General features: G+C 42.4%; 1 protein-coding gene across 3 annotated transcripts in view; it reads right to left on the bottom strand.

Annotated features, from left to right (window-relative positions):
• MTUS1 (microtubule associated scaffold protein 1) overlaps positions 1-21,052 on the bottom strand; it is a 335,192-nt gene that overhangs the window by 244,996 nt on the left and 69,144 nt on the right. For all 3 annotated transcript variants that reach the window (XM_073608006.1, XM_073607998.1, XM_073608014.1), the window contains exon 2: positions 17,802-20,020. In XM_073608006.1, coding sequence (XP_073464107.1) covers positions 17,802-19,859 — 2,058 coding nt within the window. In that variant the 5' untranslated portion in view covers positions 19,860-20,020. The remainder of the gene's footprint in view (positions 1-17,801; positions 20,021-21,052) is intronic.

Below are 21,052 nucleotides of genomic sequence, written 5' to 3'. Positions count from 1 at the left end.
AGGCGATCAAATACCACCAAAAGAACGCTCTATTTGTGACAAAAAAGGACGTCAATTTTGTTTGGATGCGGCATCGAACGACCACGCAATTGTCAGTTAAAGTGACGCAGTGTCGAATTGCAAAAAATGGCCCGTCATTCAGCAGCCAAATCTTCCGGGGCTAAAGTGGTTCCGCCGCAAAAAAGTTTTATCCCTATTGTGGGGTCACCAGTATGATATTTGTAAATTGAAATCCTATCCCCTCTCAAGTGTCTCTTCTCCAGAAAGTAGTTCAATGTTCTCAACCCTTCTTAACCACTTGACATCCGGCCATAGCCAAATGACGGCTACAGCACGGATCTCAATTCCCGGGAAGCCATCATACGGCGGCCTCCCCTTTCCTCGCTCCTCAATGCGCGCAGCCAATCACAGTGGCCATTTACAGAGCGATAGCCATGGCCAATGAGCGATGATCTCAAATGTAAACAAATTAGATCATCTCTCATTTCCGGCTCTCCACAGACACAGCGAGTGAGGAGAGAGACATATACAGTGCTAGTGCCCCATCAGTACAGTGCCCACCTGAGCCAATCGGTGCCCACCTGTGCCATCAGTGATCAGTGTCCATCTGCACATCTTCACAATCAGTGCACATCTGTGCCACCTCATCAGTGCCCATCTGTGCCCACCTGTTCCACCTCATCAGTGCCCCTCTGTGACACCTCAGTGCAAGCTTAGCACACACCTGTGAAGTCGCATCACCACCAGCAACCATGTCCAAAAGATGCTTTTCTGCCGAGGAGGCGTACCAAATACTTTCCCAGGCCGGGAGCTCTCTTTTCCGGATTCCCTTTCAGACTCCGATTCTGAGTCGGACATAAATTATGAGCCAGTCCTCAGTAGTGGAACACTGAGTGACTCAGAGGCGGAAGATATTCAGCCCGACAAACAAAGGCGTTCTGGTGAGGAGGCAGTGGCATCCAACAGCACCGCAGTGCCATCCACCAGCACCACCTCGGCAAGAAAGGACAAGGACCTATGCCAGCCTTCCCTATGCCCTGCAGAACCCCTTGTGGCTTCCTCCTAATTCAGGAAAATCCAATATTCCCCCTTTCACTGCCCAGCCAGGAGTCAAGGTGGACATAGAGAATTTTTCCCCAATAAATTTTTTTGACTTAATTTTTACCAAGGACATGCTATCAACAATTGTGGCCCAGTGCAACCTTTATGCACAGCAATTTATTTTAAATAATCCAACGTCCTACTATGCCTGTCCCTACGAGTGGAGAGACCGGAAGAGTTGAAGGTTTTTTTAGGCCTCACATTTAATATGGGACTCACCAAAAAAAAAAAAAAAAAACACTTTAATGTCCTATTGGCCAACCCACCCCCTCCACCACATGCCAATCTTCTCCAAGATAATGCCCAGAAACAGATACCTCATGATGAGGTTCCTTCATTTCAATGACAAGACCCAGTGTCCTCCCCGAAATGACCCAAATTATGACAGGCTTTCCAAAATTCGGCCACTTCTAAATTATTTTTCTGAAGTATTCCCCCAGCTGTTTACCCCGGATCAACACCTATATGTGGATGAGTCCCTTTTTAAATTTAGTGGCAGGCTTAAAATCAAACAATTTATTCCCAGCAAAAGGGCCTGCTATGGGGTGAAGGTATACAAATTATGTTACCGAGTCACAGGGTACCTATATGCCTTCAAAGTGTATGAAGGGAAGGACAACCAGCTGCAACCCCCTAATTGCCCAGACTACTTGGGATCAAGCGGGAAAAATGTTTTGGGACCTCTTATACCCCCCCTGCCAGAGAAAGGCTACAATTTATACGTAGACAATTTCTACACATCTCTGCCCCTGTTCCACAATCTTCACCAAAGAAGACGCCAGCATGTGGCACCATAAAAATGAACCGGAATGGCTTTCCTCAAAGTCTTGTCAATAAGAAATTGAGAAAAGGAGAAAACAGCAAGTCCGCAAAACAAGGAGATTTTGGCAGTGGAGGGACAAAAGGGATGCCTACATGTTGTCTTCAATCCACTGATACCATGCCTACATGTTGTCTTCAATCCACTGATACCTTCGTGGACATCCCCAGAAGGAATGGCCCCATACAAAAACCTAAATGCATCTATGTTTATTATTTGTTTATGGGGGGAGTCAACTTTAATGACCAAATGCTGGAACCATACCTTGCCACAAGACGGACATACCATTGGTATAAAAAAGTCGCAATTTATTTTTTTTAATTGGCCATATACAATTCATATGTAAATTACTGCAACTCCACCCAAAACCCCAAACACTTCCTTGGCTACCAAGAGGAAGTTTTCACTGCCCTTATATTCTCGAACAGCCCACCAGAAAATATCCGATCAGATGTTCTTAGTCGACTCTCCGAACGCCACTGTCCCAATAAAATACCTCCCAAACCAACAGGCCGACGACGGCAAAAAAAATTTAAGGTGTGTACCAAAAGAGACGCATCTTTTTATTGTGCACAATGTCCTTCCGAACCAGGCCTCTGCATAGGTGAATGTTTTCCCGTTACCATACTTTAATAAATTATTAGTGAAGTATGGTAAATTTAATACTCAGTTCCTGCCTTCACACCCCTTATGCCACTGTCTGCTCTTTAACTGACCCTGGCTTGTTATTCGACCACGCTTCTGTCTGCCGATTCTGTACATACCTCTGCCTGATCTGAAACTGACCTTGGACTGTTTGACTATGTTTTTTGCTTGCCTCATGGACTGATCTTGTACCCTGCTACTGGACTAATGGGATTCAACACAGGGGTCTCATATGTGAGGGGCTCCAGAATAATTTTTCTGGATGAAGAAAACTTTTTTTTTTTGTTTACTCAATCCTAGATTAGGGTCTGGAGAGTCGGAGGCTTCAAAGAGATTTGGGTGGGAGAAGCCTCTACCCCTGTCCCCATTCTGTCCTGAAAGAGGCCCTACTTCTGCCTCTGCCTGTCGCACTGACCACACCACATGTACCTGCCTACTACCAGGACCAATATTTTTGGCACTGCTGACAATATATCTGCCTGCACTGACCCTGGACTTTATATGGACAGTTTCCCTGCCTGCTGCCTGGACAATTGTGTTCACCGTTGCTGACCAAGTCCCTGCCTGCTGCCTGGACCAGTGCTATCCTCCTGTGTACAACTGCGCTACTACAACCACAGGTAATTTTTTGTTTACGCTTTGCTCAGCATAATGTATTTTGGGGTGTAATTTTTGGTATGTGCACGCTATGTGTCCCTGGAACACCTGACAGTGTTCCTTGCATGATGGATCTCTGTATGTGGCCAGGCTGTGTAGAAGTCTCACACATGTGGTATCGCCATACTCAGGAGTAGCAGAATGTATTTTGGGGTGTCATTTTTGCTATCTAAATGCTATGTGTTGGAGATCTCTTATAAACGAATAACTAAAAAAAATGCTTTTTCATTTTTTTCCCAAAGTTTCCAAAAACTTCTGGAAAAAAAAATGAACCGTACAAAAGACTCATTATGCCCCAGATTATAAGTTGTGGTGTTAGCTTTCCAAAATGGGGTCATTTTGTGGGTGTTTCTATTGTCCTGGTGCTCCAGGGCCTTCAAAAATGTAATAGGTGGTTGAGAAATGTGATGTGCAATTTATGCTCCTAGAACACCTGATGGTGCTCCCTGCATGTTGGGCCTCTGTATGTGGCCAGGCGGTGAAAAAGTAACACAAGTGGTATCGCTATACTCAAGAGGAGTAGCAGAATGTATTTTGGGGTGTCATTTGTGGTATACCCATGCCATGTGAGAAATAAGCTATTACAAGGACAATGAGAAAAAAAAGTCAATTTTGCAAAGAATTGTGGGAAAAAAAATTACAACTTCAAATAATTCACCATGCCTCTTACTAAATACCTTGAAATGTCTACTTTCCAAAAAGGGGTTATTTGGGGGGCATTTGTACTTTCCTGGTTTGTTATAGTCTCAAGAAATGAGATATCACATCTGATGTACTGGTGGCCTAATTTTTTTATGATTTGCACCATAGCTTGTAGACTCTAAAACTTTCACACAAATCAAACAATTTCCACAAATTTTTGGTTATTTTTACCAAAGATACGTAGCAGTATAAATCGTGGCCAAAATTTATATTGAAAAATTACTAATTTGCAAAATTTTATCACAGAAATTAAGAAAAATTATTTTTTCTCAAAATTTTTGGTTTTTTTAATTTATAGCGCAAAAAATAAAAAACCTAGGAGGTGATCAAATACCACCAAAAGAAAGCTCTATTTGTATGAAAAAAAAAGGACAAAAAAAACATTTGGGTACAGTGTTGCATGACTGAGTAATGGTCATTCAAAGTGTGAGAGCACTGAAAGATGAAAATTGGTCTAGATAGGAGGGGTATTTAAGTTCCCAGTAAGCAAGTGGTTAATAACCAATATCCTCCAGACCCTTTATTAGCTTTGTTGCCCTTCTCTGTACTCGCTCCATTTCCAGTACATCTTTCCTGAGGACTGATGCCCAGAACTGGACAACATACTCTTAGACCAGAGTCTTGTAAAGCGAGAGAATTATTTTATCTTTGGAGTTAATCCCCTATTTAATGCATGCCAATATTCTGTTTGCTTTGTTAGCAGCAGCTTGGCATTGCATGCCATTGCTGAGCCTATCATCTACTAGGACTCCCAGGCCCTTCCATCCTAGATTCCCCCCAGGAGGTTCTCCCCCCAGTGTATAGATTGCATTCATATTTTTGCCACCCAAATGCATCATTTTAGATTTTTCTACATTAAACCTCCTCATTTGCCATGTAGTTGCCCACACCATTAACCTGTTCAGATCCATGCTATAGCCGAATGACGGCTACAGCACGGACCTGCTTTGCCGGGAGTACTTCTATTTAGTCCTCCCGTGCCTGACCAGCCTGCGCTCGCGGCGCACCCTGATCAGCGAGTCTATGAGGCTCGCTGGATCATGCATCACAGCTCAGATTAAGGGGTCCATCCCGACCCCTTACCACGTGAACAGCTGTCAGCCAATGACAGCTGATCATGTGATGTAAACAGAGCCGGTAATTGGCTATTTTTTCTCCTCACACTGACAGCATGAAGAGAAAAAAAAAAAAGCCGATCACCGGCGGCCGCAAGAGGGAAATCAGTCCTGATCATGGAGAGCTGCCACCAGCTCCTCAGTGCCCACCAGCGCCACACATCTGTGCCCACAGTGCCACCTATCAGTGGTACCCACCCGTGCTACCCATGCCATCTTATAAGTGGCCATCAGTGCCGCCTTATTTGTGCCCATCAGTACCACCTTATCTGTCCCCAACAGTGCCGCCTCATCAGCACATATCAATGAAGGAGAAAAGTTACCTGTTTGCAAAATTTTATAACAAACTATGAAACTTTTTTTTCAAAATTTTCCATCTTTGTTTAGCATAAAATAAAAATCCCAGCAGTGATTAAATACCACCAAAAGAAAGCTCTATTTGTGTGAAAAAAAAAAAATGATAAAAATTTCATTTGGGTACAGCGTTGTATGACTGCACAATTGTCATTCAAAGTGCGTCAGCGCTGAAAGGTGAAAATTGGTCTGGGCAGGAGGGGGGTTTAAGTGCCCAGTAAGCAAGTGGTAACATTTTCAGATATTGCAAGGTTTTCATATCTTGCGGAGAAGTTATTGCCCTGCTTAGCTTAGTATCGTCCGCAAATACAGAGATTGAACTGTTTACCCCATCCTCCAGGTCGTTTATGAATAAATTAAATAGGATTGGTCCCAGCACAGAACCCTGGGGGACCCCACTTTCCACCCCGGACCATTCTGAGTATTCCCCATTTATCACCACCCTCTTGACTCAGCCTTGTAGCCAGGTTTCAGTCCATGTACTCACCCTATGGTCCATGCCAACGGACCTTATTTTGTACAGTAAACGTTTATGGGGAACTGTGTCAAATGCTTTTGCAAAATCCAGATACACCACATCTATGAGCCTTCTATACTGCTAATGATACTGTTCTCATTACTAAAATCTTGAATATAGTCCCTTATCCCCTCTAAGAGCTTGCATACTATTGATGTTAGGCTAACTGGTCTGTAATTCCCAGGATTTAATTTGGGCCCTTTTTAAATATTGGTGCTACATTGTCTTTTCTCTAATCAGCTGGTACCATTCCAGTCAGTAGACTGTAAAAATTAGGAACAATGGTCTGGCAATTACTTGACCGAGTTCCCCAAGTACCCTTGGGTGCAAGCCATTTTGTCCCGGTGATTTAGTAATGTTAAATTTCCCAAGTATAAATCTAATTCTGTCCTCCGTTAACGATGGAGGTGCTTCCTATGATTGGTCATGAGGATAAACACTGCAGTTTTGGAAACTGAAGGCCCCCCGATTCCCTCGTGAAGACTAAGGAGAAGAATAAATTCAATACCTTCGCCATTTCACAATTCCTGCACCAGTTTGGTGTGAATGCAGTGCGATTTGAGCCATACAAATCCATGGCTCAAATTGCACCCCAGAGACACTGCATGTAATTGTCAAGTATAGATTATATCACAGTATAAAAAGAGGAGCACTGGGGAATATGCAATGTACAGCAGTATATAGAACAGGGCTATGTAGAATATATTGTATAACCTCATTTATAAACTCCATGTGCTAAAATTACTTCTTACTGTTACCATGCTTGACTAAAACAGTGTTGCTTACGACATATTACAACTGCTAAAATTGTGAGCTGGCAACATTAACTTAATAATGTATCTGATTCATTAGCTCAGCTGAAGCAGAAAAGATGCAATTATTTCAAGTTGGAAGCAAGTTATGCCATCCTTCAAATTTATCACTTGTTTTAAAAGGGAGATCAAATAAGCAGCAGAGGAAGGGAATTTATATCATACATCCTTCTGTAGTTGACATGATTATGAAGACAGAATTACAGGGATCATGCCTACACCTCTAAGACATTGTTTGCACACACAGTGAAGCCTGTTGCCTGGGGGGGAAAGAACATAAGTATGCGGACAACCCTGAACTACTCCTTTCACTGCGTTCAATGACCTGTCACCTTTCTATGGCACCTGTGCACGGCATAAGAGGAGCCACTTGTAGCTTGTAACCCTTTATTGGCTTGGAAACTATGACTCCCAACATAAGGGCTAGCAGAAATGTATGTGCAGCTTTGACGTATAGGTCAGGTTTTATGCTACACTAGATTTCATCTGTAGGAAACCAGCATAAGGATGACTTCTCACAGGCTTAAAGTGCACCTGTGCCCAACTATGGACATTCAAGTTTTTAAAACCAGTAGGAAAGGGCTTTAAAACAAGCCATTACTGACCTCTCTAGCTGTTTGTATTATAGTAATTCAACCTCAAAGAATACTACAGAAACTGTAGTCAGGTTGGCGTTGGTTTTAACAGCTTAAAACCCCCTGCTGTGCATTTACATTAGAGCAGCCTTTTTCACCACAAAATGCCCAAAAACTTCATACAAGCCAGTGGGCAGATCAAGCCTGCTAATGCATTACATAAAGCCACATGTTTTCATTGGCACCATTACAGCCTTCCAGCCTCCAGAGTCCTAGCAACCAATGACATCATCGGTTAATATGGAAGATGTTGGACACCTACACAGCATCCTTGTTTGACCCTCTGCATCAGTTCTGGGATCACATAAGCTGACTAAGGCTCGGTTCACACTGGTGCGATGAGAACCCTGCGAATCCGGTGCAGGTTCCTGCATCATACCTGAATCGCACAGTGGTTCACACTGCCATATGTGAACCTCTGAGGGTGTCAATACAAAGTGACACCCCTAGATCGGTTCGCATAAGGCAGTGCGAACTGTCAGTTTGGATATGCATCGAATCGCATAGGTGTGAATACCCATGCGATCCAATTCTGGTGCTGACCAAAAAAGGGTCCGAAAGCAATGCAAATTCAGCCAATCTGTATGCCGGAAATTGCATTGCACAGATTTTACGTGATTTGCACTGCGGTGAAAATAACATGCGATATCCCACAGCGCACCAGTGTGAACTGGGACTCAGGGAGAGAAACTGAGGGAGAAGAGAAACATTGGAATACTAATCAATACCAGTGTGCAAAGGTGCGTTTTCTTTGGAAGAATAATCTCCTCTACCATTGGGCGCCCTACGTGTGTGGTTTTTGCTGCGTTATGTAAAACTATTCGTTTCCTTTTGAAACTTTAGAATGGGGTGCGGAATTTTAAAGGGTGCCTTGACTGACAAAAGGTTGAGAAAAACTGCATTAGAGGAAAGGAAGTTGCATCATGATTTTAATTAATCTTAATGTATATACTCTATTTCTTTTGGGCATTTTTTTTTTTTTTTAATTTCCTTTGTTTTTGCTACCTTTTTTGATATTTTTCCGTTTGTGTATTTGTAAACGGTTTTAATATGTTTATTCAGAATGTTTGGCTAATTAGTACAGGTGATGTCTTTTGTGGCTGTCTAAAGTGTTACTAAACAAAGGACCCTGCAGTATGTAGCAGTCTTATAACTTCCATCATTGACTGGTTAAAGCTTGGAGTGGTTTTCATTCTACTCTTACTGTCCTACAAGGCTGGACACCTGGGCCCCTGTCTGGACAGTGCTGATGGCCCTGTGCAGATCACATGCTTGAGTTCTTTACTTGGGAGAGTGCAATACACACCAAATTGAGCATGTGCAGAGTGACTTCAAAGGTTGTCTTATCAAATGGATTGGGGACACTGGAAAAGGGGGGGGGGGGGGGGGGGGACCGAGAAGACCGGATTAAACTGCCTTTTTACCCAATGCAGAGGATTAACCCCTTAGGTTCCACAGTGAGTACAACAAGCAAGCTTTACTTCATATACAGACTGATTTTACTTTTGTGGGTTTAGGAACACTAAGGTTTAGCGCTTCTGACAACCATGTTATGATTAAGCATTTAACTGTGTGAAACGCGTCAGCAGCTAGTTTGTCTGGTGTCCTGTTGATTTAACATTGGAGAAATAAAAGATGTTTTGTACTAAGTCCTGGGCTGGTAAGTAGCCATAATGCTTTCCTTCAGGAATGGAAGGCTGTCAAGCTTCTAATCTTTCTCAACTGAACCTGCGCTCCAAGCTGTGACAGCTCCGGATCTCATACCAATGATCAAGAACCGGCTCTCAATCATATGATCGCTGTGATAGCCTGTAATTGGCTATCACAGTGATCATTCACTTTGTAGCCCACCCCTGTGTAGAGAAATAGACTTCAAGCATCTGGTGCACACAAAGTGGCTTTCTATCTTTTGTGACTTTTGATAGATATTTAAATGAACCTTTTGTGCCTGGAAAGAAGCTTTAAAGCACTGAGAATATGTAAATACTAGAAAGTGCATAGTCAGGCCTCAGGTTCACTTTAATGTGTGGACAATATCTTTTTACAGACAATGCGGCTTCTTTAACCTTTCAAAAAAACTGCTTCAAAATTTAGAAGGAAAGCAAAGCTTTATAGTTTATCAAAAAATCTAAAAGATCATTTTGAATAGTGTGGAAGGGTTAGGGCCACTTTCAGGTCTTTATTGCTTTGTGCATGCCTTCAGCGTTTTTGTTCTAGCAACCATTGTCACTGGAATAGTAGCGTTAAGAAAAACAAATGATCAGCAGAGCAGAGGGGACATCTTCCAATGGGTACCAGTGGCGGCCATTGGTATTTTTTTTGTTTGGTGGGGGGGGCGGCAATATGCCAGTCGCCAAACCATCCCCCCCCTTGGCGGTCGGTCGCACCTGCACCATCTAGGTCACGGGCTTCCTCTGGACGGCGGCTTCACCCTACGTTTCGTCCTTCCTCCTCAGCAGCCAATAGGATCGCTTTTCCTCTCGGCCAAATCGGGTCTCAGGACCAGCTTCCCGAGCCGGATCAGGAAGACAATAGTGAATATTAATTCGCTACTGTCACACAACTGGGTGGGCTTTTTTAAGCCAATTAGAGCCTCCGGCTCTAAACATGTGCTTCCAAGCAGAAAAAAAAAGCCCCATTGGAATCCATGCGCCCGGCGCCCTGCATATAAATTAGGGGCCAGGCGCATGGATTTAGGGGGCGGCCCCCCGCATGGACAGGCCGCCGCTGATGGGTGCACTTGCTATATTGACAATGACAATATATTGAGATGAGAGTCCCCTTTGGTAAGGGTGAGAAGCTCTGCCAGGTTTTTACTGCTTTCAGTGACCACTTTCTGTCACTGGTGTAGAAAGGGTCTGCCAACCCTAATGCCGCGTACACACGGTCGGACTTTTCGTCTACAAAACTCCAACGGACGCCGACGGACTAAAGCTGGCTGGTAATCCGTTCGTGTGTGGGCTTCTCCGGACTTTCAGCAGACTTTTTCAGCCTCAAATCCGACGGACTTTAGATTTGAAACATGCTTCAAATCTTTACGTCGTAACTACGACGGACCCGAAATCCGCTCGTCTGTGTGCTAGTCCGACGGACAAAAACCCATGCTAGGGCAGCTATTGGCTACTGGCTATGAACTTCCTTATTTTAGTCCGGTGTACGTCATCACGTACGAATCCGTCGGACTTTTGTGTGGTCGTGTGTAGGCAAGTCCGTTCGTTAGAAAGTCTGCTGCAAGTCCGCCGAAAGTCCGCCGGAAGTCTGTCGGACAGGCTGTCGGACTTTTGTAGACGAAAAGTCCGACCGTGTGTACGCGGCATAAGAGAAGAGAAAAAACTATTTTTTATCAATATCACTGAAAATCGAAGGTAAGAAAACACCCAATGGGGTGACAACTGACAACTGTCCAAACTGTCCAAACTGTTATTTCTCTTACTTTTGAGATATTTCCACTCATTTCCTGTCAAGTATCTGGGATAGGAATTAAAGGGACTCCTCGATAGAGGACAAAGACAAACACCTGGCTAAGGTTGTAACCCCCTTCTATTCTATAGAAAACTAAAATAGTCACAGCAAAAATTTAGAGCTGGACAATTGATAGTAAGGAAGCTAAAGAATCTCAAAATTATAAGGAATAAAGTGTAGCGCTAATACGTGAAATTAATATACAATAGGTGAAAAGGCGATCAAAGAATGACGCCCCAAAACTCCAAAAAATATGTGATTAAAACGTGATAAATCCGCATTATGCGATTAAGTGGAGAACCTAAATCGCACTTGACGGGTGGGGGATGTGACCTCCTACACCACTGTGAGAGTGCAGCAATAGTGGTGAATAACCATGTCACATTAAGCCAAATATGTATATGAACACTGTATTGGCAAACTGTGAGATAAAGAGACATATCAAAAAGCAAGTAAAAGAAACTAAAGAAACTATAACTGTTAGTGTGGCAAAACAATTATTCACCTATGTTTTTATTGATCATTGGATGACCCCGTTTTTCAATAAATTCTAATTAAGTCGGACGATCGAAGGATATCTGGATTCCACCCTAGATCTGGACAGATATCTGGATTCCACTCTAGGAGAAACATCTCAGCTCTGCAGACCGTGTCCACACTGTCACTCATTGTATGACAGCTTAAGCCGTTTTGACTCACCGCTCATGGATTGTGAGTCCACCAGTGCTGGTAAGAGTACCTTATTTTTTACATTGTTTGCAATCACCATTGGGAAGAATATTACTTGGATCATCTTCTCACCTTTTTGGGCAGTTTGAGAAACTCATGATAAATTCTGGGACTGTCACTATTTACATTTTATGAACTTTTTCGTGGCGCCAGCAACACCATCTTTCTTTTAAATATTGTTGCTGTTGATACTAATAACACCTATTTATTGGGTGAATAATTGTTTTGCCACACTAACAGTTATAGTTTCTTTTACTTGCTTTTTGATATGTCTCTTTATCTAACAGTTTACCAATACAGTGTTCTTATACATATTTGGCTTAATGTGACATGGTTATTCACCACTATTGCTGCACTCTCACAGTGGTGTAGGAGGTCACATCGCTCACCCATCAAGTGCGATTTAGGTTCTCCACTTAATCGCATAATGCGGATTTATCACGTTTTAATCACTTATTTTTTGGAGTTTTGGGGGCGTCATTCTTTGATCGCCTTTTCACCTATTGTATATTAATTTCACGTATTAGCGCTACACTTTATTCCTTGTAATTTTGCACAATTTGTCAGATTGTAGTGTTGGCTGCTTTTGATTAATCATTTTTTTAAGATTGGCGCGGTACTATTACTCCATTATAAAGAATCTCAAAAATGAGTTTGCATATAATGTTTTATGCTATGTATAAATACTTATTTTAAAGCACCTGATGACCTCTAAATTGGAATCATTTTCTAACATTTTAAAAAAAGTGTTCCCGATTTAGAATTGTGGAGCTTGAAATGCTGAATAGACGGCTTTAACCATAAGGCACTCCATAACAAACCCTGCTACATAATTAAAGTGTATCTAAAGCTAAAATTATTCCCCTTTAGTTTTTAACAGTAGGGAGGAATTAAAAGCCCTGTTAAGTTTTTATTGCTGTCTGATTTCCCAATAGGTGGATTCACCCTCTCTATTCTTGGTGACAATTATAAGCAAAACTGAAAGTGATGGGGAAATCAACATTTTACAGTTGTCATCGGAACAGTAGGGGTCAGTGTTGAAAACCGTCAGTATTTTTACTGGCAGCCAGTAAAAAGCAGGCAATTTTCTCCTGCCAGTAAAAGCAAAAGGTTGCCAGTAAAAAAATATGGGTGCAAAGCTCGACTTGGTCCGGAGCTGGCTGAGACGATCAGAGTGCCTGCTACAGTGTGATGGGCGGCTCTGGTGGAGGCGGTGCCTGAGCATGTCATGTGATGTCATGGTGCAATAGAGCCAAGCAGAGCGGCCAGAGCCTCGTGTGTGGGTCTGCGGTATGGGAGCAAGGCAGGCTGGGACCGGGACCATCAATGCTGTTTAGACTGGAGGGACCACTTGGCTCTGTGCTGCTGCACACTGCTGTTAGTGTCACTGTAAAACTACTATGTGTGTGCCTCCATTCTAATTTCTTGCCCTCCTGAGGCCTGTCACTGAGCTACCGTACTTAGGCTGGCTATACATGGTTGAATTTCAAAAGAATTTTCTTCTGAAAATCAGAAAATGTGTGCGTTTTGTGATCAGATGGTGCCACCATTGATTTTAAAATTCAGCCAACCAAGCCTTCAATTTCACCTCATGAAGCTACAGAAAAGAATTTGTGGCCAGGAATCTTCTTTTCTTTCCAGGAATTTTCTTTTCTTGCACATTTCTTTTTCGATTACGTTACTCATATGATTCTCCCATCATTGATTAGAAAATCGTTCATTGCATTTGCATGGTTTGTTATGCCCATTCTGTTGCATTTATATGCACTAAAGTGATATTAAATTTCATAAGCACTTTCGGCAGCTGGCTGACTCACTGAGTATGCAACTTCTTTATCTTTAAATCTTTAACCATGTTCCTGCTTAAGCTGGTGCCATGACCACTAGTCTAGGTTTCTCATTTCAGTTTGGCTCCCTTTTTGCGTCCTATGCAGCCAATCTTGCATGTAGGCCTCGAGATGTGTCTGTCTACATTGTACATCAATGGAAACACACAGCCCTGTAGCCTTGGATGGCAAAGCACTGCCTCCTGCTCCCTCCTCATCCCACCTAACTTCTACAAGCTAAACCACTGGCTGGAGACTGCACTGTCCATTGTTAACTCCTTCCTGTGAGAACCAGAATTTCAGGGAAGCAGTGCTGAGGGAGAAGGAGTCAGCAGCACAAAATTGTAAACTGCTTATGCTGTGGTAAGAATTTCAACAAATCGTTTACTGAGCAACGTTGATTTTATTGTGCTCAAAGTATTAAACACTGAGGGTTTAATACTACTTTAATGCATGTTGCAATGGTCTCTTACGTGCCATGTTCATGCCATAAGTGCCCTTGCAGTGACCAGCATTTAAACAGAGCAGAAGGCAGCAGGTCAGTGGCCATGGTATGTATAAGTCCTGAATGTTGGACCACATCCTGATTTTACTGTCCACAAATGACTAACCCATTAGTATGAGCCATCTGACCCTTTAACAGATGTGGTTGGAATGAGAATGATAGGTGTCCCTGGAGCCACACATCAAGTCAAAGCCTGCTGTGTGAGCGAATGGCAGTCTTAGCCTGGACCCCTGCCAGGCCACACCCCCCATGCATTTCACTCCGCCCACCAGAGCTTACCTATGAGCGGCTCCCGTGACACCTATCATTCTCTATTGCCTGGAGCATAGATGATCTCCCTTCCCAGGCCAGGACTCACAGCGGTGGGCCTGAGCAACACATACACATCTTGTTTGGAATGAGACCACACAAGCAAGACATTAGACCCCGTTCACACAGAGCACCAGCCCGGATCTCTTAAAGGCCTTTTCTCCTGGCTGCAGGGTTTTGGTAAAAATGTACTTGTTATTTAATTTTTGGCCAGATTTATTTTGGTGATTGAAATTAATGCTCAAGCACTTGCTGCGCCTAGCGTTAATATGTGTTTAAATACATTTACACGTAAAGTACTTACCTGCCAAAACCCTGCTGCTCTCGGACACACTGGCAGTGGGGTTTTTTTCTGCCTCTAAACACATTGGGGTTGATTTAGTAAAACTGGAGAGTGCAAAATCTGGTGCAGCTGTGCACGGAAGCCAATCAGCTTCTAACTTCAACGTATTCAATTAAGCTTTGATAATAAAACCTGGAAGCTGATTGGTTCCTATGCAGAGCTGCACTAGATTTTACACTCTCCAGTTTTAGTACATCAACCCCATGGACCAACATGGAGGGGGCCACACAAATATATTGGTACTGTCACCACAGAGTGGCATTGTGGACACACCACCAGCAGTACACCAAGCCCCGTCCTAACTGGTTATACAGAAATAAAGAGTAGAAAAAAAAAAAAAAAAAAAAAAAAAAAAAAAAAAAAAAAAAGGACTTTGCAGGCATATTTTTCATTATATAAAAAATTGATGTTCTGTCAGCCAATAAAATTTTGATTCTTTTTTTATATAATTAAAAATATACCTGCAAAGTTCATTTCTCCTACTCTTTATTTCTGTATAACATGGAGGGGCGTTTAGAAGCAGAAAAAATGCCAGACACCTCCAAAAGCAGCATTTTTAACGTTCAGTGAGCAGGAGGCCTAACTTGTGGCATAATGGTGTTAAAAACAACATTTTGCACAAAAAAAAAAAAAAATTTTAAATTAAAGAAGGACTCCTGCTGAAATAGAGACACAAATAAGCGCATAAAAAGTATTTGTATCTTGTCACTTCAATCAAGAGCCAGGATTGCAGGCAGCAAATAACTAGACATTACAGGATCACTCCATTCACACATGGAACCAGGTTTAGGTGACCTATTCCATAAAACAAAACCTGAGCTGTGTATTAGAGATAATACGTTTGTTTTGTAGCTACTAGTAGGTAACAAGTCAGACAGGGCAACCACAAACATAACTCGACTACTAGATGGTAAAATTCTATCTGCAACAATATTTCACAGTACATGCTGAAGCTTTATTGAACAAAATACCAAAAGGACTTAAAATTGTTCTGTGTTGAAATTTTTTTTTTTTTTTTTTAAAAGAAAGGATTTGCTGAAAGATCACGTAGAAGCATGTAGAACAGGACATTCAGCCCTACATCTGAAGCACTTTCCCTAAGGGGAAATCTAAAAAAAAAACACAAACATGCTGTCACTCTCCTTTGAAAGAAAAACAATACTTCTACCTTTGCATGCTTTAAGTTAAAGATGAAGCATAAAGAACTTAACAGATGAAAAATCCTTGGAATTGCAGTAAAACAATGAAAATGGCAACAACGATGTACAAAGTGCTGTAAGCCACAGAAATCAGATTTCATTGTATGATTTCTAAGGTGCTTTAGGTTATTGCATTTTTTATTTGCCAAATAAGAAGTTTCATATATACTGAATGGTTTAAAGGGCCAGTCAACTCCCAAGGGATCCTTTAGTTACAGGTGTCACCTGCTGGCTTGTTATCCCTTTGGAATCAAACCATTCCCCGATCCTGCTTTGTTAAAATTCTCACAGGCATTAAAGGGTTACTAAACCCACAACAGTAAAAATCAGTGTATATGCAGTAAAGCATGCTTGTTATACTGTGGAACCTGAGGGGTTAATCCTCTGCATTGAGTAAAAAGGCTGTTTGATCTGGTCTTCTCTGATCCTCCACTGTCCCCAATCTATCTCCTGATCGAATAGAGCCTTGGGGACACTCTGCACATGCTCAGTTCAGTGTGTATTGCTAGAGAGTTTTTTGGGGGTTTTTTTTCTTGGGTGGGTGCATGCTATCGGCACGGGGCCAATCAGCACTGTCCAGACAGACGGGCAGAGGAGAATGAAAACTCATCCTACAAGCTTTAACCAGACACTGATAGAAGTAAAAAAAAAAAAAAACACTATATACTGCTGATGAGAAAAGTTATTAAGCAGTTTATAATTGCTGAAATAATTGCATTTCCATGTTCTGTGGGAAACCAGATATAGTGAATACAGGGTCTTGGCTTTAGTAACACTTTAAATGCATGCAGACATTGCCACCAGAAGGTCTGAGAAAGGAAAACCACATCAAGTAAATAATTTGATTGTGAACTAATGCAGCCATATTTTTGATCAAAGGAAAACCAGAGACCAATCAACCTCTAGAGCAGGGGTATCCAAACGTTCTATAAAAAAGGTCAAGTTTACAGTCTTTCAAACTTTAGGGGGGCTGGACTGTGGTTAGTGGAAGAAGAAAAGGTCCTGGCATCACTGGGAGTAAATGATGCCCATCATTGGTATTATCAGGAGTAATAGTGCCCCATCATTGTTATCAATAGGAGGAACAGTGCCCCATCACTGGTGTGAGTGGGAAGAATAGTGCCCTATTATCAGTGTGACAGTAACAATGCCCCACTGTTGCTAATGGCGGGGGGGGAGGGGAATAATGCCCCAAGGGCCAGATAAAAGTAAGCAAAAGGCAGCATCCTGCACCTGGGCCAGTTTGGATACCACTACGCTACCGCCCTGATCAGCGTGTTCCAGTGACCGGTACAGCCAGGTGATTTTAAATAGCTATGGACAGAAAGCCTGCAGAAATGAATGACAGGCTGACATGGTCCACATGCACATGGAGCTTTTAGATACCTACGGGGGGGGGGGGGAATGTGTGCTCCTGGATGCAGAAAGCAATCACGGGTAAATACTTCATGTAAGATTGCATATGCACAGCTGCAGACAGTGTGAGCCTATCATTGATTTATACAGGCTCTATCGGCAGCTGATCACAAAACACCAGGCATAAGCTGAGCAGTGTATGCCCCTAACTGGCAGCGTTTATGAGCAAATACATAGAATAGGAAAGTATTATTAAAATAAATGCAGAGCTGGGGCTGCTCGATCTGGAATTTATTTGGCTACTACAGCGAAATGTGTAGTTTTGGCAGTGACAGTCTGTAATGTGATCCTTACAGTCATCAGGAAAGTTTACATGAGTGCAACGCAGGGGCCCACTACTACACAGCAATGAGAATCTCATTATGAGATCCTTATGTGTAAACGTAAACATCAACTGCATAATGTTCTAGAATAAGCGCAGAAATCAGCGTTCTAAAACAAAGGCTATACCTAGAATTGCAGCAATTACTGAATACTGAAATGTAATGATTTGCACACAGCTAGAAACTTTCTAGAAGGAAAAAGTAAGATTAAGCAGAGCATGAAATAAAAACATGTGGGACATAAAAGATCTGTACACATGACAAATTTTTCATATGCCAAGTATACTTTAAACAAGCTTTACTGACAGGAGCGAAGTAACATGACACTTACCTCTACACTGGTAAATATATCAGCCGAAGTGAAGCCTTGCTTCTGGGGTTCAGATTTCTCATACACCCCATCAGCAATGCCATTCTGATTAATAGTGTCCGGCCCCATATGTACACCATTCACAGCAGCAGGCTTAGAAGTTGGCTTTGCCTTTTCCCCTTTGTTTTCAGTCACTTTGGAGCCAGCCGTGCAGGTTAAGGCAGCAGCCGAGCTAGATGAACGTGTAGAATTTGAAGAACTCGCTCTCTCGTTGTCATCCTGAGTCTGCTTTAAGACAGACGTTCTGGGAACTTTACCTGAAGCATATTTTGAATGGGTTGGGGCATGTGCATGTTGGCTGGGGAAGAGCTGCTTATTAATTGGTTGTTTGTGAAGTTTAGCAATAGCTGCCTCTGCTTTCAGGTCCTGATCGGGAGCAGATTTTTTTCTCACAAGCCTGACAGAGGATACGGCTCTAGGAGATGCCACAGGTGATGAAGCATTAGATGCCGACTGTGAAGACCTCGGAGAGGCCTTAGAGATAGGTGTGGGGCCATCTCTTGCCAACAACGCAGGTCTGGACAGCACTTTCGCCTTTACATTCTTGAAGTTCGGTTTGGGAAAACTGACCACCTCAGGTTTCTTGGCTTTAACAGTTGTCACAGTGGGCAGCCTTTTACCAACTTGTTTTCCTGCAATATTGCCAAGGCCAGTTTTATTTTCCAGACCATTCACTTTCATAGGCTCCTTGACGTTCTCAGGTTTCTTCATCTCAATTTGTCCCAAATCTCCTAATGATGGTACAGCAAAAGTCATATTCTTGGACTCAGGCAAAGGAGTGGAAGTATAGGCCTTGTCATCGGTGTGCGAACTGGAACTAGTTATTAAAAATGTCTCTTCAGTGTTAAGCCCAGACGAGATATTTAACAGGTCTTTTGATTCTAAACTAGATTGTGTTCTATTAGCAGAATTAGTGTTTTTAGCGAGAACACCATTCATGTCCTTGGCTTCGAGGTCATTATCTTTTGCATGGGTAATGACTTCTTGACCTGTCGCAGAAAGAAACCCCACACTATTTTTATTGATATCATCCTTGATTTTCATGGCTGTACCAAAGTCACTAAGATTTTCTACAACCCTTTCAGCGCCCTCTACTGGTGTACTGCATGTAATTACATCCCTATGAATGGTAGATACCTGGTTTGCAACTTCAGGCCCTTTATTGAGTAGCACCCTTTCTTTGGTATCTTTAGGGATGTGTGGAGGCACTTCAAAATAATTCAAGTCTTTATTGGATTGCTCAACAAATTGGCAGCAATCCTGAACATTGTTCGTCCATTTTAGAGATGTTGAAAAGACCTCAGTGGAAGTATTGGGTAATGGAGAGCTTTCCAATAATGAGGTACTCACTGGCTTTTCAGAGCCACTAGAAATCAGGCTATTTTTCCTCATTCGCATTTCGCCGCTTGTGTCACATGATGAAAATAGACCCAGGGTGGTCTCCATGTCTTTGTGCTTAGTAATTGAACAGATCTCCACCTGCTCAGATGCAAGATTGCCAAAAGCATCATCTCTCCGATTTACAGTGCATGGAAAAGCCCTCAGCTGTTCAGGTTTGTTGTAATAGGTGTTAGATGAGTGCTTTAAGTAAGGCATAGGCTGTTCAACATTCTGGAGGTTGTGCATATATTGGAATTGACTGCAATAGCAAGGGACTTTATGGTGTGAACAAAGATGGGTGCTTGAAGGTAAAGAGCTCTGCTCCTGCTTATTAATATAGTCTATGGTTTCTTCTAACTCTATGGTGCCAATGCAGTTAGGACTTTTGACTGCTGAAATGTCATCATCAGTTTTGTTATGCAAGTAGTCTATTGTACGCTCAAGTTCCAGCCCATTGGGCCCTTGGGGAACAGAAACACCACCTGGTTGATACGTGTGTCGTGCTGGATCATTAGAGTTCATGTTCCATTTACATTGAGAACAATTTGCTTTTTGCTCCTCATTTCCATTGCTGTGGTCAAAAAGTAATGGGGAGCCATATTCATTCTTGGGAGATTCCTCCAGATTTTGTACATTCATCCTGCTGCTCTACAGCTTTAAACACCCCAGTCAGGACATTTTTTTTTATCCTAAAAGTGGTGTACACCTACAAAGGAAGTCTTTCTATTGAGATGCTAAGGAGCACATCCATCGGACAAGTATTGCCGCTGTGTTCATCAGGACTTAAAAGGAAATCACATCTGTAAAAGAAGAAGAAAGGAATCATTTTTATACAAATAAGATTTAACCACACTGAACATAACCCAAACCAGAATTTGTTATACTTAAGTAAAGCAGTAATGATAAAAATGATCAGCACAGAAGTGCCCCTGATAAAAGGTATCACGTTAGAGTGATAGCTGTTCTATTAGTGAGGTAAATGTAGTTCATCATTAGTAAGAATTGTCCTTTCTGTGGGAAAAGCTGTTATTGCCTAATCGCTCAATCAGCCTTTCTAAATCTTTCCAGCACAAATGAACCCTCAAAATAACTTTCTGGTCTCAGGGAACCCCTGCTAAAAGCCAATATCTTTACAACTCATGTGTGACGGACAACGGGAAGAATGTTCCTTACACTTATGGTCATAGGGAAGATATTCCACCTTACAGACAGCCAATTAGAACAATGATGTCAGTGGGAACTTATCTGAGTCAGAAATTGCTCATTGCCCAAGGAACCCCTTGCAACCTCTGGAGGAACCCTAGAGTTCCATGAACCTTACTCTCAATACTCCGGGTCTGCTCTTTACATCCATCTTGCTAGGTTCTCGCACAGCCAATTATTGGTTATTTGAATGACGAGGGACATCCAACCGCTTTGTGTTCCAGCCCAGACGACCCTTGGGGAAAAGAATCACCACCTGGCTGAAACTTGCACCAGGCTTTTGTGGACTCTTGGATCTTCAATTCCTGAGTCTACTGAAAATTCTTCATAGATTGCCAATTTGTGTGACAGTATTGAGCCACCAGGTCCTACATGTTGGCTGTCCATTAAGTGTAGAGGAACACATACACAACCCAGGTGGGCAGATCCTAAACATATGGTCATGATCTAGCCGGAGCCTAGGCCAGCCCACTGTCAGCTGAAAACGAATCACAGGATTGCAAAATGAACTGCACTCCTGTCATCCATAGCAGAAATACAGCCAAACGAGCTTTGGCTGTACTTCTCCTTTAATCTCCCCACCCACCCTTTATTATCTACTGGTGATCCAGATACAGTAGCTTCCAAGC

The sequence above is a fragment of the Aquarana catesbeiana genome, linkage group LG01, assembly GCF_042186555.1.
Source record: "Aquarana catesbeiana isolate 2022-GZ linkage group LG01, ASM4218655v1, whole genome shotgun sequence".
In the NCBI taxonomy this organism is placed as follows: domain Eukaryota; kingdom Metazoa; phylum Chordata; class Amphibia; order Anura; family Ranidae; genus Aquarana; species Aquarana catesbeiana.
This window is presented reverse-complemented; position numbering and strand designations above follow the sequence as displayed.